The following is a 27,144-nucleotide window of genomic DNA, read 5'->3' as shown; positions in this document are numbered from 1 at the left end:
TTCTTTGCTTAAATTCGCCACGACATCGCGCGAAATATTCACATTTCGTGCAAACAAGGAGAGGATGAACTTTCGTTAGCTGCAGCCAGTCCGTGCTCTAGAACCTGAATGCTTCCTGTAACCCTCCCTTTCAAACACCCGAGGCAACGCCTGCCTTACGTTTTAACAAACAAGGTTGTCATTGCTTGACATGCTGGCTCAACGAAACAACACGAGAAACGCCAAGCTAGCAACCAGGTAGCGTTTTCACTGTTGATGCGCACACCATTTGTAGTACGTTTCTTCGTGTGGTTGACTCCAGCGCCCTTGAGAAGAGGTTGGTCTGACAGCATGCTTATATGCGTGAGCGCGTGCTTAACAATGTGTGCTTTGTTGTCTTCGGTAAAGATGACATTTGTATTTGTTTAGGCAGACGTACGATAAATGAAAGTTTTAAGGAATGTTTTATGATGCTGTTTCACATAGTCTGGATTCGATATTATTTTATGTTCCTGCATAATGTTAATCAGTGCAGCAAAAAAGGATTATACAGTTTTGCTTATTACCGTTTGCTGAAAACATGGCATGGAAATTTCCTAAGACGGGTTCGAAGTCAGCATGGTGTTTAGTGGCAAAATTTCCAAGTACGATGGGAATACTATTCGGTATTTTCCTAATATGTAATATTTTCCTTCTACATGCTTTCTTTCAGCATAAGACTCTTTCATCTTTACACGAGTCAAGAAATATGTCTCCATTGGATGATGTACAGTCGTTATTTTCCAGCACTCTACGTAAACATTTTGTAACAGAAAATAATCAGTGGCGTTTGCCGTCCTTTTTGGTGCCTGCAGTAGGTAACAAGACTTGGAATTCAGGAGCTACTAAAGTTAAAACTGTGCCTGTGTTAAACTGCGATGCTCTTAAATTAATGAAAAACATGGAATATGTGGCTACTGGATGGACGAAAGTTTCATATAAAACTAATTACGAAGGTCTAGATTTGGCTGTGAAAACAGTAAATGTTTATGGGCATGATGTAACTGAATGTTTACAGTATGATTTTCGGCGGACGTTACAATATTGTTACAAGAAAGCTGCATCAAAAATACTAAAAGAAATTATTATTTTAAGGAACTTAGTTCATCAGAACATTGTAAAGGTATGATTGCTGTTTTTTTTTTTTTTGAAATATCAAATATAGAAATTGAAAAACTCAGTTATTTACGTGTACGAAATAATATTTAATCTAGTCTTTTGTTTAGTTCTTTCCGAGTGTGATCTTCAACGTCTTGCAATTTCAGAAATAGCGGATCGTTTAAAGAACACTTGAATAACCATTAGTTTTAAGAAGTTTTTTTTTATAAAAAAATAAAAATGCGTTTAATCCATTTGTTTGAGTTATGCGCATACCATTTACTGGTATCTTTGTTAAATATTCTGTAGAGTACGGAAAACTGGTCCTTGCAACTTGTTCACCTGCAGGCGATATTTTAGGTAATTGTCTGCATTTTCACCGCCTTGTTGACGAACTGGCTTGAAATACAAGCAGGCGTTTACCGGAGCTGTTTATAAAACGGAGGTGCGAGTTTGTTCACCAGACTCGGAGCCTGTAATAATAGGTTGTCTTGATAGCCCTTTATTATAGAATGACGTGTTAATGGTAGTGGTTGTATAGCAGCTTAATGGCTAGTTGATCTACCCGTATACCTGCTTGTTTAAATGCATATGTACTTTTTTTTTCAGTTTTTGTGTCTTTGTATTATTAGTTTCATTTGAGTATAAATTTATGGGCTCACACGTAGAAGGTTATTTTATGAACTTATTGAATGCAGTGCATAAAATTCAGTGTTTATATTTACTGTCGAGTTTTCACACGTAAATAAAATTGCTTGGAAGAGTAATTAAAACATTCCAGTGGGAATTATTCATTTGAAAGTTTTGACAACTGTCTGATCTTTTAAATGAAAGAACCCACTACCGTATAGAAGTTTTTAGTTTATTTCACTTCTGTTTTATCTGCTAGAAAAATTGTCTGTTTACATTTATTAAACAATTTCTCTGATAGTTAAGACATTGAGGTGCAGTGTGGTGTATAACTTGAGCTTATATACACACACTGTAAGGGTTCTGAAAAGAATATTTGATACCCATGCATAAATTAAATTTTAATTTGAAATCTAAGGAACCGCTATGTAGGAATTTACATTTTTTTTTTTAAAGGAATTCGTGACATTTCCGATCGATGTATATCTGTCGACTTGCAGATTCGAATACGTAACTGTGCAAATTGCCACCAGCAACTAACCGCTGGATCATGTCGATAGAACAAATGAGTGGTAATTAAACGGTATTGTTGCAGTTGAAGTTCGCATTATCTACATTTCGCAAATGAACTTAGCTTTTGGCATTATGATAAAAACCTGCAGCGCTTTCTGCACAATCCTTTGAAGAGAAGCACAATAGATTGTCAAGGGCCAGAATAATTTTCCCTTTTTAGTTCAGTTCACTATCTATAAACCATTTGTTCCCATTTCCAAAACAAAAAAGTATACAGTCAATTGCACCCATTCTGTGTGGAAGTCTGAAAACCTACACAACCAGCATATTACACCATGAAAATCTATAAGATTGAAGCTGTTTGCTTGCTTTTATTTATTGTATTGTATTAAGTAATGATATAGAAGTAAATTCTGGGTAGAAACAAAACTTCTACTCAGCACTTTTTGTTTAAATGAATTTAGTCAATGAAGGAATTGTACTTTACGTACCTTCCCATGTATTGACAGCTTTCCCATCAATGTAGCAAATTCAGTGTGTTCTAAGATACTATTGTTATGTGTGTGTGTGTGTGTGTGTGTGTGTGTGTGTGTGTGCGCCTGCTCCTTGTAACATTCTGTCTTCCCTCATCTCAACCTGCAACATTATCAACAATCTAGAAAGGAGTGAATAATCTTGGGACCTTGTACTCATGCAGTGAGTACATGTTGGATGATGTCCATAATATTCCAGGACTTTGTTTTTTTCAAGTTCTTTGTGCATGTCAAAGAGCAGCTGCTGCCGTTGATTGTTTGTTCAATATTCCCACATCTGTCGTGGTGCCTCCATAACCTCCCTATGCTTTTATACTCCATTGAAAAGAGGGCAGTTAGGTTAATTATGACTCATCTCTTAGTCTCTCTGTCTCATAGATATTTTGTTTCTGCTGCATGCCTTTTCTAGATACTTCCATGGGTGCTGTTCTTCGGAATTGGCTTCTGTAATTCCCCCTTTCTCTTCCAAACCAGTCTGAATGTGTGCCACAACCAGCCAACATTCTTTTACTGACCAACTTCAAACTTGCAGAGAGAACTTTTCTTCTTGCTCATTTATTCCTCAACTTTTGTTTTCTGTAACAACTTCCTGAAAATTATAATCTACAGAAATTCAAGCCTAATGTTAACAAATATCACTTTCATTTTTTCGACCTTCCACCTGTGCATAGAACTAAGTACTATAAGTTCTAATACTGTTTGTGTTTAGGGCTTTTTATAAAAAAAAAAATGCTGCTGTTGATTCTGAATGGGCATCTTAGGCACTTGAATTTTGGGACTATTAAATATGCAAAACAGAAGAATGTCATTATACTAAATGCAAGATGCCTGAGAATTATTGTGTTCAGACTCACACGTATGAATGTTTTGCCTTAGGTCTTTCTGGTGCAATGAAAATCAGTGGAAAATTAAGAGAAATGAAGCCGACCGGGCTAGCCAGGTGGGTAAAGTGCCTGCTTAGCAACCCAAAGGTCACGGGTTCGAATCCCACCTCTGGCTTGGATCAGAATAAAATGCAAAAACTTTGGGAGGTGCATTATGGCCACAGAAGCCGATGTGCCAACAACTAACAAAAAAAAAAAAAAAAAAAGAGAAATGAATTTATTTACTTTTGTAGCATATAGTAACACAGATGAACAGAAGAGAATGTCATAAGTGAATGTGCTTCCACTGGTTTTCTGTTAATGGAAAAAATACCCTGTTTTAAGATTTGATCATTACAAATATGAGTGGCATTTGGCTGAACAGAAATGTGTGGGAACATCACTAAACTTCATCATGCCAAAAAAATTAAGTGTTACAGGTAGCACATATTCAGTTTGTATACAGCATTTGATTCAGACATAAAGTTTGCTGTCTTTTTTATAGTCCATTTTGATGGTGTTTTTGCTACTTGTCGGTTTGGAGGGTCAGGATTCAAGTTCCATTATAGACGAGGAATTTGAGGTAATCTTCAATCAAGTCTGTAGTTAGCCAATCTCAGATGGAGTAGGGGCCCCTTCTGAGTTATCCTGGGGTTTTCAGCACACACAGAACATGCAAATCAGCCTGTACCCACACACTTGTACAGACATAATACACAGTGGCACAATGTGCTTAAGTTGCTTACCTAATTACTTAGTTGTTCCTCTTGTACCAGCTGGTGTCAAGGTTTCACAAAGAGATTGCCAACTTTTCCTGTCATGAGCAACAGTTCTGACCTGTCTCCAGGCCACTGCTCTCTTGGCCAGGCTTTCTGTACATATCTTCCCATTTTGCATGTAGCCTTCCCCTCCCTTCCCCTTTTTTTGCACCCCAGAGGGATTGGCCTCCCAGTCTAAACATGAAAATGTGTAGCCCGGGAAGCCAAACTGTCATCTATTCTGATATTAGGACCACACTATCGAAGTTGGGCTTCTTGGGTCTGCATTTGAAGTGGATATATGTTTAATGCAGCCTGTATAGTTTGCGGACTCGATCTTGTCTTGTTTTCTATTCCACTCTATGAAGGTACCTCATTTCAGCAGCCTGCAGTCAGCCCCGATGCTGAGAGGAAACGGTCCATGACTCACAGCTGTATGTCAAGGTTGGTACATAGTGGACTTGTACACAGCTAACTTGGTCCTCTTGCTCACCCCATTCTTGCTGATAAGCTCTTGGTTTATAGTATGATACAGGTGTCCTTAAGCTGCACTCCTTTCATTTAGCTCTTCATCTACTCAGCCATCTTTGCTGATGATAGATCCCAAATACTTGGCTTAATGCAAACCTGCTTAATGTTTTTCCCATCTAAGGTAATCAGGTGGAAAACCTGATTACCTTAGATGGGAAATTTCCCACAAACCTTTCCCACAGGTTTGTGGGAAATTGCTGGAGCTAATGACCATTTCTCCTTTTGCTACAGCTTCGGCGCCTCCGTAGCCAGGTGGGAAGGAGCAGCAGTGCGTAGCACACGCTTCTTGATTGGACCGGGGTTCAAACCCGTCACCACCAAATACGGAGGATGCGGAAAGGTCAGGGAATGACCACCGCATATCCCGGAGCAATGTGGCCTTAGTTGCTAATGCTCCTAAAAACCAAACAACAAACAAACAACAAGCTACAGCTTCTTCCACACATTCAGGTTATGTTGAAGATTTTCCTGTGTGGCTATCAAAGCCACACATTATTGATGGAAGCTTGGTTTGGTTTGGTTTAGATTTTATTGGTGCATTAGCAACTAAGGCTATAATGCACCAAAATTGATGGAAGCAAGCTCGGAGATGGCGACTGGCCTCATCATCCAATTTCCCAACTGGAAGGGCCAAGTATGTTCCTTGCAGTCCTTGATGGTGTAATCATGGGCCATGATGATTATGAAAAGATACAGGGAGAGAATGTCTCCTTGCATCACATTCAATGTTGTCAAGAATCCTTCTGACTTCACGTTGCCAATTCTCACAATAGTTGCGGCTTTGCTTATAGTAACTATTAATGGCAGCTACTAAGCTTCTGCTAATGATTTTCTTCTCTGGCACTCTCCATAACTGACACCATGAAACCTTGTCAAATGCCTTCTCAAGGTCAAGGTAACAAAGATGCACTTCTGAATCGTACTCAATGGATTTCCCAATAATTTGCCATAGTGTAAAGATAAGGTCTTGTGTGCTCCTTCCCTATCTGAACCGGCATTGGGCCTCCTCTAGCTGCCCCTCCACCTCTTTCATGAGCCTGCCTTCTAGTATTTGAGAATACACTTTTACCAGTATTCTAAGCAAGAAATGCCTCTATGGTTTGGCATGCCCGGTTGTCAGCCTTTTTAAAAATGGGCACAATGACTGATAAATCCCAGTCTGCCAATATCTTCTTACTCCTGCATGCCAGCTGCATTATTCTCAATAGAAGATCCATCCCTGCGTCACCGATATACTTTACATCTCAGATGTAATGCCATCATGTCTGGATGCCTTTCCGGTTTTCATCTTTTGTATAGCTGCATCAGCCTGGCAGAGCTGCACTCAGCTCTGCCAGACTGATATTGTTCTCCTTTGCTGTCTGCATCTACAATATCATCACATAAGCTGGTTCCCTCAGTACATGATTTTCAGCACCTGCCAAGGATTCATGGAAATACTCCTACTTATGAATAAGTTTGCTCTCCTTGATTAGAAGTGAACCATCCTTTGATTTGATGAACTTCAGGGAACATGCCCTCTCCTTTTTCATGTTCTTGAGGACCCTGTAGAACAGTTTCTGTTTTCTTTCTTTGCCATTTTCAGGAATTCCTCGAACTCTTCTCATCACTTTGCTCCTATGACAGTCATAGGAGCAAAGCCAAGTGCTTGACTCATATTCCTGTTTGTCCTTGATGAGAGATACTCTTTCCACCGAGCCTTCTTTTTGTATACCTCAGTCTTCACAGATTTTCTCGTCATGCCCTTTATTTCTTCCGTGGGCCGACTTGGGTGACTACTACAGACTTTGGATGCAGCATCAAGTAGAATTGTCCTAAAGAGTGTCCATGCCACCTCCAAATTCACCTCCTGGTCATCAGCTCTCCCCAGTGTTTGGCTCCTCTGTCTAAGTGACCACTTCCTGGTATTTCTGTTGGAAATTTGGCTGCTGCCGGCTTTGCTCTTAGTGCAGATCATCTTCCTTTTCCCTTTCTTAATCTTCTTCACAGGTAGTTCAAACACTAACTCCATAATCAACAGAAGGTGGTCACTTCCTATTTTTGGTCCCCTTTAAACAACAATGTTTTGGACAAACTTCATTTTATTCTTCTTTGCTATTATGTAGTCAGTAAATGACTTCTCATTCCTTGACAGTTCCAATGTAGTGTACTTATGTATATCCTTGGAAATAAACTTAGCGATGTAGAACTGCAAAAGATGTTTACCATTATTGTTGACAATTTTCTCTGCCAATAACTCTCCCACTTCTCCGTTTCCTTTCCAGCTCTCCCATTCATGTCCCCAAGAATAATAATGTCATCTCTTGCTAGCTTGTCAAATGTTTTTTGCAGCTGCTCACAGTACTCATCCTTTGCGTCAGTGCATTCGTCTTCATTGGGAGCGTATGTCACGACCAAGGATATTTCAGCCTTCATCAGCCTGATGTTAACTACTGTGTCATGTTTGCAGACAAATTCCCAGCCACTGATGGTACTCATGCTAGGCCACATAACAATGCCTTTTTCTTGGTCTCAGTCACAGCCAAATATTGCACTTTTAGTCTTCAGGATTTCCTTCAATTCCACTTCCTTCCCATTAACTCCTCTCATATTCCATATACTGAAGTTGTAGCCCTAAATCCATGCCAGATGCTGTAACATCTGTCTGGTTTTCTACCTTCGTTTATTTTTAATCAGTTCAATTCAGAAGTTCAAGGGATTGGCCTGCAGCTTCCTAGTGTGGTGGAGGATTCCCCTTAAGGTGTTCATGTATACCCAGTGGCTGTTTCAGAAAGTCAGATGTTGGACTCCCTTATTTCCTGAGATTGAGAGCCTCCTCTTTACTCAGGCACAACACCATCACCCTTGTCCTGGCCTGGGACAGGCTACAGCAAGTCTCCTCACTGTAGGTGGAGTTGGCTTAAGTTTGCTGATACACCTGAAAAGTAAAAGTAACAACTTCACTGTCCTTGTTTCAATCTTGTACCAAAGAAAATCAGATAGACAGGTAAGGGTAAATTTATAAATATGCAGGAACTAGACAAAATATTCATATATGTGTTCCTTACAGAGGATGTTTTTTATTTAAAAACTGGTGATGACTGTAGTCTAAACCTTTTATACATATCTAACTTCAAAAGAGAATCTAATTCAACAAAACACAAACCAGGATTTGTCATGAACCTTTCAAAATTACAAGCCCTAGTTAAATGTCTTATTTGTTTAGGCATAAATTTGGCTCTGTGGACAGTTAAGAAGCTTGGAAAATGTTTAGATCCTGATGCCAAAGTCCTTGCATTATAAAAGTGGAGTTTTTGAAAGACAAAAAAATACAACCAGAAAATGGTAGCCGTTCCATCAAATGATAATAATGATGAAGTAGACCTGGATGATGATTCCCTACATTGATTTAATTAATCTCAGTCCAGAAGAGTATACTGATCTAAAATTTGTAGTTGTCAAAGGTGGAGAATGAAACACTGCACCTTTCCTTCTTGTGGTAAGTGCCATTGAAGAAGAAGAGTTTGAAACAGCAGATTTTGAAATTTAATTTGCATGAAATATACTAACATAACATTAGAACAAAAAAAAAAAAAATAATAATAAATATCCATAACCTGCCATATGAAAATTCATTACTCTAGTGTTGGTACGTGGTGAGAGGTCCACTTCATATTAAAATTCAAAATATTTTTGAATTTTTGATGATTTTTTTTTCTAGTAATTCTGTAAACTAAATAAATGCCATGTTTGTAGTTATGGTCATTAATTTTTACTTTTTGTCAATTTAACCATAGCACTTTTTTTTTTCTACTTTTGATCCCTTTTCTAAAACAATTTTTAAATAAAATGAGCACACTGAGGACCTTCTCAAACAACTACTGAAAGGGAAAATTAAAATTATGGCAAGTAATTTGAAACCACTCTGTGGTTTTGTCATCCTCATCCTTGTATGTGTCTCATATTGTTGAAGGAAATGTAGCTAAGCCTATTCGTGAAAAAATTCCATGAGTATAGAAATGTGAGATCTGAATCCGCAGTGGTATTTTTACTACAGTTTCGTACTTAATGTAGTTTATTGGTACTGACTTATCCTTTAGAATTTTCTTCAAAGGTATTTAAGTGTGCATCCATCAAGATTAGAATTTTTTTTTTAATATGAAATCATAAATTTTTCTATGGCTAAAAAAGTTAAAATAACCATGAATGCATAAAAATAATCCATTACAGAAAAAAGTAGAAGACTTGTGTTATCTCCCTTGTGCTTTTGTGTCCAGTAAGATTTAAATTATCTACTTGTATGTATGTCTTCATGGAATGTCTTTACCTAGAATCTACTTGTATGTCTTAATGCCCACAGCAGACCAAACTTTGGTGCCTCCGTAGCCAGGTGGGCAGGAGCAGCAGTGCTTAACTCACGCTTCTTGATTAGACCGGGGTTCGAGCCTGTGACCACCAAATACGGAATATGTGGAAAGGTCAGGGAATGACCACCACATATCCCTGGAGCAATATGGCCTTAGTTGCTAATGCTCCTAAAAAAAAAAAAAACCAAACTTTGCAGTAATTAAAAACTGTTCACTTTTTGTTATGAAACTTTTTATTTTCAATTTATTATTATTATGAACATAACTGAAAAATCTATTCTTTTTATATTAAAAACATTTTAAAATTATTTTTTGGAAATAAAACCCTCTGCAGTGCTTTAGACATGATTTTTATCCTCTCTTATTTAGAAGGTTTAAATGTTATTCCCTTAGTATATTTGACTGATAGGAGTAAAGTGTCAATCTAAAAACCTGCTTGCTTCAACAATTGTATGCAATCCAGATTCTTCTGTGATGCAATGCCAGAGATTGTACCCACTAGATATGCCACTGTAAGGTATGAAGCTAGCACACTTCAATTATTGGACACAAGAGATTGGCTAATTTTAGATTCATGTTTTTCAGTATGTGCATATAATTATTGAGATTAAGTTTAACTTGGTTCTGCATTTTTAATTTTTGCTTGATAACTAACAAAAATTTCTGGAGGTTAATGGCAAAATTAAAGAAAACACTTTTGTTGGATGTTGAGAGTTTCAGCTGTGCAAAATGAGTAGATGACAGAATGACATAGCTGAAGGTCATGTGGGATCTCAGAAGACTTTGTGCACCTGGCTCTAGGTGAATGGAAGTTAAATCAGCATATGTGAATAAAATAACTTGTTATACAGAACTACCTACATTGGTTCTGTATAACAAGCCGTGGGAGGGAGTGGTAAAGAAAAAATCATAAACCTGTCTTAATAAAGGCAAGTAGCAACTGGATGGAATGTTCAGAATTGAAAAATCTCAGATAAGAAGGGAGAAAAGACAATAAAATAGCAAAACTATAAGGAATAATCAAATATAACCTGCTCTAAAGATGAGTAAAACCCAGGATTCCCTTTCATTCAATGAGACAGAATGCTTGAAATTTGGTGAGAGCTATGCCAATGGAAGCAGAACTTAAAAAAAAAAAAAAAAAATGCAATGTACAAGACTGGCATGTTTTTAGAATAGTGTTGAATAACCCTTATAATAATAATCATATTTTTCAAAATAAGAAGTGTCAACTAATTTGTCACAAAATGATAAAAGATAAGCTGTAGGTCATATGTGTCAGTGAGATAGTTTTGCTCAGTGATGTGGTTAGATAAATGTCCATTATTTCAGAAGGCACTGAACGAAATTCATGCTACTTGCTGAAACAGTTTTCTCTCATTACCTGGGTGAACCATGCCATGAATAGTGCAATTTGATATAAATGCTGATCAGTGGAGACTGAGAAAGAGAACTATAAATTTTTAATTTTTACACATTATTTGTACCCACCAGAACAAAAAAATTATGGTTTATAAAGATTTAAATTTGATAACTGGTACTCACAAAATTCTGAGAGGTGCAAACTGGATGTTGAAAAAGAAAGTTTCTTTTCAGTTTGTGTCAGGACATTCTCACTCTGCAGTAACATCCAGTTTATAGCTTGTAATGCATTAAGGTTTTGAATAAATTTGTGACTCAAACTTAATCAAATTAACAGTCTTCTGAGGTCTGGGCCTCATTCATGGGACACCCTGTGTCATATTAGTAACAGTAAAAAAAAAATAAAAAAAATGCATGAATAGTAGATGATACCTTTGGGATAAAAGGGAGTATGCTTGCTAAAAAGAACTGTTATCTGGATTCATACATATGTCATGATGACATAAGTATGAATCCAGATGGAATTTTTAAAAATTCCACCTAGTGATGGAATTTTTAAGAGAATTTTTTTTAACACTAATTGACTGAATTAGCCTTTCCTTTGCCAGCATTGCACAGCCCCCTCCCCCAGAAACTTGGGTGTTTCATCCAGTAAAACAGGCAAGCTCACCATAGAACATGCGCAATTTATAGATACATCAATGAAAGGCTCATATCTTTAGTTGCTTTGGCACAAACACAAAAAAACTTCTTTAAAAAAGGTTAAATTCTTGCTTTAATGTAACTGAATGACAGAAATTAATATATGATGGTATTTTTTTTTATAAAAAATTGGTATTAAAGGTAAGCCACCCTTTATCTAGTAAGTGCTTTATTATTATTATTATTATTATTATTATTCATTTAGGCTCAGGGTAGCTAGATTCTAGGTAAAGCTACAATTTAAGTTGTGATAATAGATATAAGGTTTAGTAAATTCTTATAACTGATCCTGATTAAACAATCCTCTGGTCTGACATTTGTCTTTCTCTTAATTCATACACGAAATTTATGATTGTCACATTAACCATCCATTAAGGTGTATTTATAATACAGTAAAGAAAATGAACACTGTTGAAGTAAAAGGTACTGGACTAAAGTAGCAAATAGCCAGATCAACCTGACATGCCTCACTCATGGGAGGAACTGCAAAGTCCATTTGGTATTTCCATGCTTTTCTGTAATGAAGTGAAATGAAACTTTTCTGTAAAATACTTATAATGCATCTGTATATATATATATATATATATATATATATATATATATATATATATATATATATATATATATATATTTAGTTTGCTTTATGTACTTAAAGAAATGCTCGTATTAGTATTAAAAAGCTTTTAATCCCTCAAATAATTTAATAATTTCCTTGTTCTTAAATTTATTAAGAAATTTTTATTCCACAACACCAGATAGTTTGTTTCAATGATCCATTAAATTCTGGCTGAAAGTAAATTTCCCCACATCAACCTGCAACAAGCCTTCCTCGATTTTAATCCCCCTCCCCTGTCTGAGCACAAGGAAGGAAGGTAGGAAAGATGCCATCAACATTTACAACATCAACTCGTAACTTACAAGTTCATTCAAAGCCTTAAACACGTCAATTAGATCTCCTTGCAGGTGCCAGGTTTCCACACTATAATTTGCAGTACCGAAGCCTTTCTTAGAAAGAGTACCCTCATGTTCCCCTCATAATCTTGTTCTTCTTTGCACTTGCTCCAACAGATCCACATCCTTCCTAAAATGAGGCTTCCAGACCTGCACGAAATGCAGAGTATATGATGTAGAAATTATCTGTCCGTCCATCCATCTAGATGGACGGACAAATTTTTTACTTCAGCTTTAGCAGTTTAACTTTACTTTTTGTTATCACAAATCATTTCTTACATTTCAAGGGTACAGCTCTAAAACGGTGTTCCCAGGCCGGCCGCTAGTTAGTACACCGGACTAAACCTATTTGTAACTCTATAGGAGGCTTCCAGATCAGCTAGTGTATAATCTTGCTGCCTCTACTCTGCCAGATAGTGATTAGAGGTAGTCTGAGTAGTGCATATACAGGGGTGGGGGCATCGTTGAGGCCACGTTATGTCAAGGATCTGGGTATATTCTTACCATGTGTACGCCATATCCAAAAATTTTATTACTTCATACAGCATGTCCCCCACTTTTCTTACTGTTGAATACATCATGAATTGTCAAATTAATAGAGTAAGCTTATCTGCGAAAAGATCTAAACCTCCCAAATACTTCCTAGTCCATTTCACAAATATATGTGGTCTCAGTTCTAATCTCAACGATGTCCATTTCCACTTGCAATCTGCCAAATACCATGTACTTTTTCTGACAGAATCTCAATTATCAGTTGATTCAACCACTACTCATCTCAGTTGCCCAAATTATTCGCTGTGTGATTCCTTTCATCTCAAAGGTGGTACTTGTGCATATGTCCGTTCCGATATACCCTGTCAGAGACTTGGTAATTTGGAATCTCCTCTTTTCGACCTTCTTTTGCTTAAAATTTCTCTACCTCATTCTTTCAAATTCATCTGTTGTCTCTACCGTTCTCCCAACTTCACTAATCACTTGGAGCTTTTTGACTTCCTCTCTTTGCAACTTGACTTTCTCCAGTCCAACTTTCCTAACAGTTAGGTCATTTTCCTTGGTGATTTAATGTTCACAACTCCAGCTGGCTTCCATTCTCTAGTCACACAGACCCAGCTGGTCAAGATGCTGAGGCTTTTGCAATTACTAATGATCTCGCACAGATTGTTGATTTACCTACCAAAATGCTGGGTGGGTAAAGCACTTGCCTGGCAACCCAAAGGTCGCGGGTTCGAATCCCGCCTTGGGCTTGGATTAAAGTACTGCAAAAACCTTGGGAGGTGCATTATGGTCACAGAAGCCGATGCGCCAATAACTACCAAAAAAAAAAAAAAAACCTAACAGAATACCAGACAATCCTAACCATACAGCCAACACGCTTGATCTTTTTCTCACAAACAACCCTTCCAAGTACACGGTCGAAGGGAGTGATCCTCTAGGCACCTCAGATCACAACTTGGTGATTGTCTCTTCTCTAATGGAGCCTTTATCTCATAGCTATTCCCAACCCCGTATTGTTTGGCATTACAAGAATGCAGAATGGGATGACCTGCGAGATTACTTTTCTCCTTTTCCTTGGTCGGATTACTGTTTCAAAACTTCTGATGTGAACATTTGCTCAGATCGTATCAGTGAAATTATTCTTGTAGGAATGGAATCCTTTATTCCACACTCCCCTTTAAAATCCCATCCTTCATCTAAACCTTGGTTTTCCAATAAATATGCTAAGTGTGTTTAAGAGAAGAACGTTGCTTATCGTAATTGTCTCGTTCCAATTCTTCAGTTTCATTTTCTGCCTACACCAAAGATTGCAACAATTGTAAAGCAGTTATTAATCAGTCCAAACTAGATTTTGAACAAGCTAAAAGTAGAAAACTTGCTTCTTGCCCTAATGGTAGCTGAGCAGTCTCTTGCCAAAGCTATTGGCTGCAACTTTTGACCATCTCTGCTCCCACCTCTGTCAAAACCAGATGGTTCTATTACTTCAGCCAAGAATAAAGCTGACCTGCTAGCATCCCATTTTTCTTCCAACTCATGGATTAATGATCTTAGTAAAACACCTCCCACCATTCAAAAACATGCTCCATTCAATGCCTCCTGTGGTCTTCCGTCAAAAGATGGCATTTGATGCTTTCTTGCATCAAATGCCTCTACTAATGCTAATGCTAAAAGGATGTCGGAAGCATTTTTACAAATCTTAATGCTAAGAAAGCTCCAGATTCTTGTGGTATTTCTCCACTTGTTCTCAAAACCTGTGCTCCTGAACTTACTCCTGTTCTTTGCCGTCTTTTTTCACTTTCTTATTCCAAAGGTGTTTTTCCTTCCGCTTGGACAGTTGCTCATATCCAGCCAGTTCCTAAAAAGGGTGACAAATCCCTCCCATCCAATTATCGTCCCATTGCAATTACTTCTACTCTTTATTAACTGCCAACTCTTAAACTACGTAGAATCCTTCAATCTGATCAACGATCAGCTGTATGGATTCCATCAGTGTCGATTCACTGGTGATATTCTGGCTTATGTTACCCATTTATGGACAAATTCAATGGAAAAGTTCGGTGAAACACAAGCAGTTGCTCTTGACATCTCAAAGGCTTTCAATCACGTTTAGCATAAAGGTCTTCTAAACAAGCTTCCATCTCTGTCTAGACGTCTCTGTAGCCAGGTGGGCAGGAGCAGCAGTGCGTAGCACACGCTTCTTGATTAGACCGGGGTTCAAGCCCTTGACCACCAAATACGGAGGATGCGGAAAGGTCAGGGTATGACCACCGCATATCTCCGTAGCAATATGGCCTTAGTTGCTAATGCTCCTAAAAACCAAATAACAAGCAAACCATCTGTCTTCTAACTTCTCCACTAATGCTGGTGTCCCCCAAGGTTCAATTCTTTTCCCCACTCTTTTCCTCTTGTATATTAATGACCGTCCATTGACCGGAAATCCTATCCATAGTTTTGCCAACGATAGCACATTGCATTCCACTTTCCAGTTTGAGAAACGTTGCCCTCCTCAATCAGCTTCAACTTTTCGAATATCCACTGCTAATTCCTTGAATACCGATCTCCAGGTCTGCAGTAGGGCAAAGACAACTTAGTTGATTTCAATCCTTCTAAAACTTGGTCCTGTCTTACATCTTGCAAAAAGGATTCTTCAGCTCCTATGCTTATCTTTAGTGACACTCTGATTTCTAGGCAAGATGATATATCTCTTTTGGGAATTACCCTGATTTCTAATCTCTCTTGGCACAAGCACATTACAAATATTGCTTCTTCTGCTTCTAAAAAAACTTGGTTTTCTCTTTCGCTCTTGGCGTTACCTTTCTTCCAAACAGCTGTTCACTCTGTACAAATCGCAAATCTGCCTTACCATGGAATATTGTTCCCACATTTGGGGTGGTGTCCACAAAACCTCTCTAAGGCTTCTGAGAGAGCAAGCAAGAGTCAGAAGTAGAAAGGAATCACCAAGAAAGAGAAGAATTATGATGTCCAGCTCAGACCTTGGGTGTTCCAAGCCCATACTCTCCAGATGTGATTTCCTGGGGTCAAATGCTTCCCATTTAGAATTTGTTGTTGGTAACATCATCAGTTAGTCCCACTGAATACATGGTGCTTCCGTGGGCAGGAGCAGCAGTGCGTAACACAAGCTTCTTGATTAGACCGGGGTTCGAGCCCATGATCCACCAAATACGGAGGATGCGGAAAGGTCAGGGAATGACCACCGCATATCCACGGAGCAATATGGCCTTAGTTGCTAATGCTCCTAAAAATAACAATAACAACAACTGAATATATTTCAAAAACTGCCCAAGACTGTTATATTTTATTTGGAATACTGTGTATGGAGAACTTATCTGAAAAAAGACACTGAGCTTCTTGAAAGGGTCCAAAGATGGGCAACTCGAATGATGAGTTCTGCAGAATCAGAACCGTATGAGGAAAGGCTCCGATTATGTGGACTACAGAGCTTCACAACCAGGCACCTCAGATGCGACCTGATTGAGGTTTATAAGACTCGGAGAGAGAGATTAATCAAATGAGTTAAAGTGGAATTTTCACTGTTTTAAAGAATTCCAGAAATAAATTCCATAAATTCATATTACTAGGGTTAAGGTTTAGATTAGATTGTAAGAAGTTTTCTTTTAGCCAGTCGAGTCATTGATTATTGGTACAGGTAGTTGAGGCTGACAGTTTGAATAGATTTAAAGGTCAACTTCCCACCTGTGTGAGGTGGGAAGCATGTAATTTGTATTTTCTTATCTAGTTACGTTTCTTTCTTTTGCTTTTTTTTTTTTTTTGCCAGCGCGGCAAAAGCCTGTGGCTTCCTTGCACTATATGGCCAATGCTATTATTATTTACCTGTACAAAAGCTAAAGCCTTTCTTTCTGCCCTTGACAGTAGCATATATCTTTAAGTAAATCTCATATTGATACTCTGTGATCATTGCAACTTAAAGGTTCCTTTATGTTTGAATTCTTAATACAAGAAGAGTCACTGCTGATGATCAGATCAAGAATATTTCATTTTCTTGTTACCTCTCTACCATGCTGGTTTAGAAAAACAGTCATTCATTTTGCTATTCTGTGAGTGACCATCCTGCAAGTTTTGGTCAGTATCTGGATAGTTAAAATCTTCTGTTATAAGACATTGACTTACTGGTCCCATTTCACTATATTCATCACAGTCATTATAATGAGAGGAGTGTGTTATAGCCCTATAACACACTCCTCTCATTTTTGTTTTTCCAGTGCTAATGTTACACCAAACTGACTCAACACTGCACTGGCCATGTCTGTAAATTGGGTGCATTATCTTAGATTCTATGTGCTTTGTAACCTTTTGCTGCTTATGTGGTATCTGACAGATGCCAGTTTTAAAAAAAAAAAAATTTTTTTTTAATTTGTAAATGAAATCAAATCCTAACATGTACCTTTGCCCTCCAATATTCTCTAACAGCTTATATAGTATTTTTTTTGTTTTGTCCAAGAGACATTAAATTTTTGTTTTCCATTTAACAGATGCCAGGTGAGCAAAAGTGTATAGTTTTTTCTAGGCAACTCCCATTCCCACACGGTGTTTATGAGATGCCAGCAACAGGTGTCTAATCTTGCTGTAATGCTTTGATTTTCCCAGCCAAATGTGAAAAGCTGACAGAAATACAGATGTTTGCGCTACATCTGCTAATCACTCACCACTCAAGCATCTGAATTTCAATCTGGAAGGGGATGGGGACAGTGAGTTTAAATTCCAAAAAATACAATAAAACCTTTATTATTGGTTTCTCCCATCAATTTTTAATTGGAGTTAGCAAAAATCATAATTAACAGATCACCATTTTCGCTTCAGTAAAAAGCTAAAAATTTTTTTTGCAATTAAAACAAAAAAATGGATCATTCAGGGATGATATTTTTATTTTTGTTAGTTGGTGCATCACTTCTGTAGCCGAGTGGTCAGGAGCAGGAGTGCAGTGGCACACGCTCTTTGAGTAGACTGGGGTTCAAGCCCCTGACTGCTAAATACGGTCGATCTGCCAACCCGCACTGGACCAGCGTGGCAGATTATGGTCCGTTTCCCTCAGCATGAATTGTTGAGGAGCCTTCCATCCTGCAGTGGGTTGATAATGGCTGCAATTTTTTTTTTTTTTTTTTGGTCATAATGCACCTCCCAAGGTTTTTGCATTTTACTCTGATCCAAGCCCGAGGAGGGATTCGAACCCGCTACCTTTGGGTTGCCAGGCAGGAAATTTACTACTATTATTATAATTAGCCATATGGTGCAAGGAAGCCTGAGGCTTTTGCTGCACCAGCCCAAAAAAAAAATTTGAGTTACCCCTGAGAGAGAGAGAGAGAGTCAGAAATAGAAGGGAATCATCAAGAAAGAGAAGAATGAAGAAAGAATGAAGAATCCAGCTCAGGATCCTGGGTGTGCCAATCCCATACTCACCAGATGTGAGCCCCTGGGGGTACCCACCTGGCTAGCCCAGTTGGCAGGGATGATATGAGTCATTGTTGCAATTGTGGGTATGAATGACAGGCTTGATAACATTAGATATTTTTGCCCCTTCTGTTTAAGTGTATCCTGTTCCTGTAAAAATAGTTTCTGTTTTTTCTGTACCCTTTGTACTCCCCATATTTTCATTCTGCATCCCTTTTGTCTTCGTGACACTATGTTGTTGATCTCTCTGCATAGCAGCATGTGGTTAATATGAGGTGTGGCTATTAAATGATGCGACTGTTGTAATAAAATAAATGTCATGAAATATTTTGTATCTTACAAGTTATATCCCCTTCAAAATAATTATCTTGGGCTTGCACACACTGTTCCATACATTTCTTCCAAGCACAGAAACATTTCTTCAAGTCATTTTCTTTGTTTTTTCTGAATGTCTTCAATTGATTAAAAATGGGTTCCTTTAAGTACATTTAGGGAAGAGAAAAAAGTCACAATGGGGCTGGATCTGATGAGTAGGGTGTATTTTCCTCACATGGGTATTTGTTTTTCAGCCAGAAACTGGCAAACAAAGAGTGCATGTGTACTGGAGCAGAGTTTTGATGGCACATCCAACCATGAACATGCCTATATTTTCAGTTAAAATTTGTCTGTTTCTTTGTCCATATTGAATTCCAATGAAACCATTTTAATGCTTAAATGATGACCACTCATGATTAATGTCCTTACAAAGTACATATTTTCATCAGATTTCGTGGATACCAGATGACCTGGTCATGCATAGTCTTCCTTCTCTCTCTCTCTCTCTCTCTCTCTCTCTCTCTCTCCTCCTCCTAAAAATCTTTTATGCCATTCAAACATGTGAGCTCTTGATATAGTATCTTATCTTTATATATCTATCTATATCAAGTTTATTATGGGAAGATAAGATAGTATCTATCTTATCTTCCCATAATAAACTTGATGTAATGTGAGGTTGATTCATTGTGCAATTCTTTTGTTTGTCATTTTTTCTGGCAAACGTAAAGAAAACCTACCTTCTGCCTAAACCTAAAATAAGGAAAACCTATCTCAGTGCAAAGTGAATGAGCATGTTGGAATGTGACTTGGCAGACAATTAGAAAAAGGTTCAAGGTCAGCTGTTGTGTCTTTGTTTCACAGGCTGTGCTTGATGTGTAGTGGCTGTGTGTGCAGTCTGGTTATTTAATAACCATGTCTTGTATCTCTACAGTGTCTGTGTTCAATGATTAACTAGTATTTCAAATTCACCAAATTTGTTTGCTAAAGTCCTACCATTAGTGTACATGCAAGTATACATGTACCTGTTTTTACTCTTAGTAACCATGACACAGCTCATGTATTTGCTTGTTTTATGAGGACCCCTCTGTAGCCGAGTGGTCAGGAGCGGGAGTGCAGTAGCACACGCTCCTTGAGTAGAGCGGGGTTCAAGCCCCTGACTGCTTAATACGGTCGATCTGTCAACCCGCACTGGACTAGCGTGGCAGATTATGGTCCATTTCCCTCAACATGAATCGTTGAGGAGGCTTCCATCCTGCAGTGGGTTGATAATGGCTGCAGTTTACTCCCCAGCAAGCCTTGTAATCCCCATTCAGGCTGCTGCATGTTACAGAAAAAGCATTGCAAGAATCACTTACACCTCTGCCTGTGGCTGTCTATGTATACCCCCCCCCAAGTCAGCAGTTTTTCCATCCCACTAATATTGGCTTGATAACATTAGATATTTTTGCCCCTTCTGTTTAAGTGTATCCTGTTCCTGTAAAAATAGTTTCTTCTGGTAAGAAGCAAATATTAACCCAACAAATATTTTACCCCATTATTCTTTCACAATCTCTCTAGAACTGAATTGATTATATGGCTCTTGTCATATACTCCCTTCTATTGCGTCTGAGCAGAATCGCAGCTACTCTCAAATTTAATCCTAACTCATGACTTTCCTCAATATTTTTTTGTACTTGTTAAGTAAGTCCTCAGATTGCCTACTCTTAATATCATTTAGTACTAGTGTGCACAACAGTATCACCTTTTTCTGCTCTTACCCTTAGTCACACAGAGTCGATTCAACTCCATTCAGTATTTCAGCAATTTGTGCTCTTCATCTATTCCATCTATATAGCTGAAACTCCTAATAGCCATTTAAAACATTTCTTTTTCTGCATGAAAATTCCAGAAATCTCTGTTAATTATCATATAATTAGAAAAAATTCATGAATTAAGTTAAACTTAATTATATGCACATGTTGATTGGCATGTGTCACTTTCAGTTATTGATAGCAAGTTGTTGCTACTGTAACATGCTTTTCTTTCCTCCAGTCAGTGACATTTCTGGCTTGTGACATTGAAGCATTGTCTGGAATTAAACTGTTAATGCATGTTTCACATTTTATGCAATGGGCACTCCTTTCAGTGACACGCTGTTGTCCAGTTGCAGGCATCTATTGAAGGGCATGGTTTTTAACTTTGTGTTTTGCTCTATGACTGGTGCAAAGGGAGTTTTAATATTAAAAATGTATGCTTATAATATAAAAATGGAGTTTTCATGGTTGTGACACCAAAAAAGTAAACAATTTTTAATTATTTTTTGCTTTGTGCTTTTTTTTTTTGTTATTTTTTTTTTAAATGTAGGTATGTTGGGGGTCTAAGTCATCCCATACAATTAGAGAAAGAACAATTCTTTTTTGCACCTGTGGATGGGTTAAAAGATGATGGCTGTTCTATAATGTTATCAACTTTTGCCCCTGGTAAAAATGTGTGAAAGCAAAAGTGGGGAATATAGTTTTCTCTATATTTTTAAAGAATTACTAGTGAAAGCAATGTGAGGGAATCTAGAGACAGCTTTCCTGTTTCATAAATTTGTTATTTCTGTTATTTAAAAAACTGTTTTCTGAAAACTAGGAAATATTAATTGAGAAAGGTGGATTAAAGGTGAGCTTAAGGATTTAAAGACATATATTTATAATATTCTCAGAAATTCAACTGTTCAGAATTATAGTTATGATCATTTCTTTTATTGAACTTGTTCCATTCTTGAACTTTTTTTCACTGTGCTTGAATTAGGGGAAATATTCTCTCCACATTTAACTGCCTATTATTGACAGTTATATATATATAAAAAAAAAAAAAGCAATTTTCAGCAACCTCTTGTTAAATGCAGCCCCAGAAATGGTTATGGCATTTTTGATGGGCAAAAAAAATTTTGTTCTTGGACAGATTTTCAATAAATTTCTTTAAGTAGGGATGCAAACATTTAATGTTAGCAAACTTTTTAACTAGCTTGCACCAGACTGACTTATAATATCAAAATGGAATGAAATAATAAATATCAGTGTGTGTGGAGAAATAAAGTTTATTTGTTATCAAATAGCCTAACAAATAGAGCTCCTTACAGGTAGCATGCTAGCAACATGTCTGGAGAAAATTGAAATGTAGCACTGTTACTGGTAATATAAGATAAATTGGGTGGTGGTAGTGTATAAATTTGAAAATGTTTCTCTTATGCCTTCCTTTTTGTATATTAACTCATCTTAATTGTTTTATTTTTCTTCAGTAGTTTGCACATTTGTGCATGCACTCATTTAAAAGTATTTATTAGATTTCTGTAGTAATAATTTTCTGCAGTGTGTAGGTTGAGTATTGTCTTTATTTTTATTTCAATACCATTTAATTTTTTTTCCGTATTCATGTATTCACTCCTTTATTTAAATCCATAGTTTGTAATGGCAGTGTTGATTGTCTTAATGTGAAATAGTTCTTCATTTTTAGTAAGTCTGTACCATTCTTACTATCTCTAAACCTGCTCATGCTATTCCTCTTGGTCATCTCACTATACTTTTCTTTTATACTTGGAATGCAGGTTTTTGTACACTGGCTGACCTCATATGACTTGGGACAACTCATCTTTGATAAACTAACTTTCTATAGGTCTTGTTTGCTTTCCCATTTATCTAGTGTTTTAGTGGCAAACAGAAGGTATTTTTCTTATTTGTTTTTTGTCTCTCCCAGTGAAGGAATAACTGAATTTTCATCTGAAAATGTTTTATTTTTGCAAGTGCAATTTGAAAAATACACATAATTCATCATAGTTTTAAAATTTTGCTTAAAAAAGGAGACAAGTGATTCTCTGCAAACTTGATCCACTAGAGCAGTGATGTTCAAACTATGGTTTGCAAATTCTAGGGGTCAGTGGACAGCTCCATGGGGTTAGGTATGAGTTACATATATAAGCTTACCCATTCACACTAATTCGGAGATCTAAGTTGAGACTATTTTTTTCCCTATAGAAATTCTGGAAGCTATTGTATTGGTAGATTGGACTGTGTACAAACAGATTTTTTTAATTTTATTTTTTAAATAAAATCAAAAAACTTGAATTTTGAAATGTGGTAGGCAAATTTTGATGGTATTTTTGTCAATCACAGTGTTTTGTTACAGAAAAAATGTTATTTACGAAATATTAAAACAAAATATTTTATTTTGGGATCAGCCAGTAAAGCTAGGAACCAAAAGATGGCTGAAAAGGTTTGCATGACACTGCACTAGAAGAAAGATTTAAATATTGAAATCAATATTTAAATTTGCATTTCAATATTGATGCCAATCATACAGTTACCAATTCCATCTGAAAACAACACAAAAACGAATAAGAAATATTGTTCAAGGTTTAGGCCAAAATGGATGTCAGATGAACTAATGAGGCATATGGCAGAGAAGAAAAATGCATGGGATACTTACAAATTAACACATGACACAGAAGCCTATGATAGATACAAGTTGATATGCAACCAAGTTACAAAGGAGGTTAGGCAGGCGAAGGCAGATTACGAGAAATCCTTGGCAAGGGATGCAAAGAAAAACAAAGAGTTCTCTACTTATGTAAACTCTAGAAGGAAGGGGATGAATCAGATTGGTCCACTTGATATTGATGGGTCAACTGTTGATGATCCTGCTCAGGTAGCTAACAAACTAAATGAATATTTTGCATCGACATTCACACATGAGGAGTTATTCAGCGAGGGGAATGCCAGAGGTGTATTCAACTCTAGCAGTAAGCTACAGAATCTTGAAATAACTGGGAGTAAAGTGGAGGAGAAACTGTTGAAGATAAACACAAGAAAGGCACCCGGAGTGGACGGGATCTATCCAGTTATATTAAAGGAGGCAGCAAAGGAAGTAAGCAAACCCTTAGCCATAATTATGAGAGCTTCCTTGGACTCAGGGGAGGTACCCATAGACTGGAAATGTGCAAATGTGACCCCAATTCACAAAGGAGGATCAAAGGCTGACACAAGTAATTATAGACCTGTGAGCTTAACTTCTGTTCCAGGAAAATTAATGGAGGCACTGGTTAAAGAAGCACTGCAGGATCATTTAGACAAGACTTCAGTTATAGCTCGGATACAGCATGGTTTTGTTAAGAGGAAGTCTTGCCTGACCAATTTGATTGGATACTATGATGCAGTCACAAAAGAACTGGATGCAGGGAATAGTTTTGATATTATATACTTGGATCTTAGAAAGGCTTTTGATACTGTTGCACATGGAAGAATGCTACACAAATTGGAGCAGTGTGACATTGGAGGCAAATTGCTGCTATGGATAAAGGGGTGGTTGAGAGAGAGAAGACAGAGAGTGGTAATCAATGGACACTGCTCATCGTGGACTAATGTTATTAGTGGAGTCCCTCAGGGCTCAGTGTTGGGTCCATTATTGTTTTCTGTATTTATAAATGATATTGATGATGGTATATCAAGCTTAATGTCCAAGTTTGCAGATGATACAAAGGTTGGCAGGGTTGTCAAGGACACTACTGACACTATGCTGCTGCAACAGGATCTGGAAAGGTTGAGCAGATGGGCTGAGAGGTGGCAAATGAAGTTTAACATTGACAAATGTAAACTACTACACATGGGAAACAGCAACCCCAGAGCAACGTATCAACTCTGTGGTACTACACTGACAGTGGTAGAGAATGAAAGGGACTTGGGGGTGGTTGTGCAGGCAGATATGGAGTTCTCTGAGCAGTGCAGACGGGCTGCAGGAGTAGCTCATGGAGTATTGTCAATGATATACAGGAATTTTTCTAGCAGGGATAAGGAGGTGATTATTCCCTTGTATAAGGCAATGGTCAGGCCACACCTAGAGTACTGTATACAGGTCTGGAGGCCTCATTTCAAGAAGGATGTAGAGCTGCTGGAACAAGTACAGAGAAGGGCAACAAGATTAGTGAATGGAACAAAGGGGTGCTCTTACGAAGAAAGGCTTAAGTTTTGCAAATTGCAGTGTCTGGAGACTAGGCACCAGCGAGGTGATCTGATAGAGGTGTATAAAGCCTTGAATGGTTTGAGCATGCTCAATGCTGATGGGATTCTTCCTCTAGCTCAGAAAAATCACCTGAGAGGGCATAAATTGAAATTGAGGAAAGACAGATGTAGGATAGACGTGCGGAAATTTGCCTTTAGCCAGCGGGTGGTTGGTTGGTGGAACAGACTTCCATCCCTTGTAGTGGAGGTTGATAGCCTAAATAAGTTTAAGGCTCAGCTGGACAGGTATTTTGAACGAACAGAGGGGTGAAGTGGAAGTGGGTTTTTTTTTTTGGCTGATGCTGCATAAGCTTGCTTTCTTGCATCAAATGCCTCTACTAATGCTAATGCTAAAAACAGCTGCTTGTTTGGAGCACTGAATTGTTTTTTGTTGAAATATTTTATCCTTTTTGTTTGTTGAATTATGCCCAAGGAAAAAAGTATCCAGTTTTCTTTTTTAAGATTGGGTGAGAAGAGACATTGACTTTGCAACAGATGAAAAGTTAATATTTTTTGAGGTTTGTTCAGATGTGAACTGTGTTGAAAAAATTCCATTTGAAGCAATACATAAAGCAAGGCTGTCCATAAGACTATGAAAGAGAATAAAGGTAAAAATTTTTGATCTCTATTGACTCAGAATAAGACTTCCCTCTTCAAAATGTTGTATTTTCTAAAGATCTTTGTAGAGCTCTAATTTGTAGCAGTATACCTTTGAAAAACCTCTTCTGTCTAATATCTTTCTAATCCATCTTTCTGGCGTCTCCGTAGCCAGGTGGGAAGGAGCAGCAGTGCGTACCACACGCTTCTTGATTAGACCGGGGTTCGAGCCCGTCACCACCAAATATGGAGGATGCGGAAAGGTCAGGGAATGACCACCGCATATTCCAGAGCAATATGGCCTTAGTTGCTAATGCTCCTAAAAACCAAAACAACAACAACAATCCATCTTTCTGCTCTTCTTAAAGAAGTACCATGTAGTCAGTCAATTCTTGACAAATATACCCCACATAAAAATTGTTTGGTTTGTTATTACCCAATAGTGCAATCTTTGTCAAGACAGCTGATAATTTTATGTGGCTAGCAGTAGACACAACAATCAGTTCTAGTGGCCAACATGATTTTTTGGGAAAGTTATGTGCTGAAGAAGCAAATAATGCCCCTACTTCAAGCTTGCCAAATGTTGAAAATGATGACTTGATAAAAATTACTTAATTTGTGAATTAAGTAATTCACTCTTAAACTTTTATGGCCTAAAGGCAGAAACTAAGAAAAGGGGTTCATGAGAGTGGTTAATGCCACTCCATACATGGCAAAGGCAGAAAAATTACTGAAAGTGTTCAAACAAGATATGTGAATCAAATCCACATTTGATTCACATATCTTTGGCACATTCTCTAAATCATGTTGCAGAAAAGTAAGTTGTGTGTTTCCTAATGTGAATGATTTTTTTTTTTTTTTGTTAAAAAAGTTTCCATGAAATTCCTCTGTGTGGAACAATATAAAACTCTTTACCTGATATTTCTCTATCCTCATCAGGTCTGTTCAGATGGGGTGTTTGCTTTGAAGCTGTTTCATTTCTTATCAACACTGTGACGATGATAGTTTTTCACTTTAATGCAGCTGATGCTGTTTTGGGGATGCTTAATACTCAGTATCAAATTCAAACATGAATCAAAACTCAGTTCTTATTTACACTTATTTTACTTGTTTGACTGATGGTATCAAAATTCTTAAGTTATTTTGCATTTCAGTATTGATGTTTGTTTCTCTGCAAGGATATCATCATTCTTTTCTTTCTTGGTGATTCTCTCTCTTCAGGGTAACTTGGGAATTTTTTTGGCTGGTTCAGCATAAGCCTCAGGCTTCCTTGCACCATATGGATGATAATAATAATAATTTTTAGTTGCCCATAATGACCTACAATAAGAAACAAGTGAGTGTGGAATTAAATTACAAGAAAAAGATGAAGTCATTTTCAACACTCCTGGTTTTTTCTAAAGTGGTTTCAATCAGAAATATCTGGATGGCATTAGTGCATTTCTTTCTTTTGGTGTGCATCTCTCTTGTGGCATCATGCTACTTATACTGGCCAGTCTGTTCTTTCCAAGCAGTTGTGGTGTATTAATTTGATGTTAACATGTGCACTCTAATTATATTTTTAAAAATATACTAAATTGCTGTCATTTTAGGTAATTTTTTTCCTTTTTGCCAATTAATTTCATTTATAATTTCATTTATAATGTAAAACTCCTGGCCATGTCGCCGTGTTGAGTATTATTGTCTCTAGTACATGTCCTGTACTTATTAGCAATAAAGAATTTATTTATTTATTGTCTGAAATTATTTTAAAGGCAAAGAATGATAATTTAGACACAGAGGAAAGTGACTGGACTAAATTTAAAACTGAGTCTTTAAAAGCTTTACATGAAATGGAAGTTCATTTCCATTAGCAAAACTATCAATTTTTTTTTAAAATATTAAACCCAGAGTTGGTTTTTTTTTTTTTTTTTTAGTCAGGGCACCTACAGTGTCTAATGCATTACCCACATTTTTATGCAATCAGAATTTTTTTTTGCATAAAACAA

The 27,144-nt window shown here is 37.3% G+C and overlaps 1 protein-coding gene across 1 annotated transcript in view; it reads left to right on the top strand.

The window, feature by feature from the left end:
* The first annotated feature begins 214 nt into the window (after positions 1–214).
* Positions 215–27,144, top strand: part of LOC150084666 (extracellular tyrosine-protein kinase PKDCC-like) — a 78,365-nt gene continuing 51,435 nt past the window's right edge. The window contains exon 1 of the mRNA XM_090375407.1: positions 215–1,141. Within this exon, the coding sequence (XP_090231533.1) occupies positions 560–1,141 (582 nt within the window). The 5' untranslated portion in view covers positions 215–559. The remainder of the gene's footprint in view (positions 1,142–27,144) is intronic.

Source organism: Mastigoproctus giganteus, chromosome 6 (assembly GCF_048544385.1).
Source record: "Mastigoproctus giganteus isolate SK-2022 chromosome 6, ASM4854438v1, whole genome shotgun sequence".
NCBI lineage: Eukaryota > Metazoa > Arthropoda > Arachnida > Uropygi > Thelyphonidae > Mastigoproctus > Mastigoproctus giganteus.
This window is presented reverse-complemented; position numbering and strand designations above follow the sequence as displayed.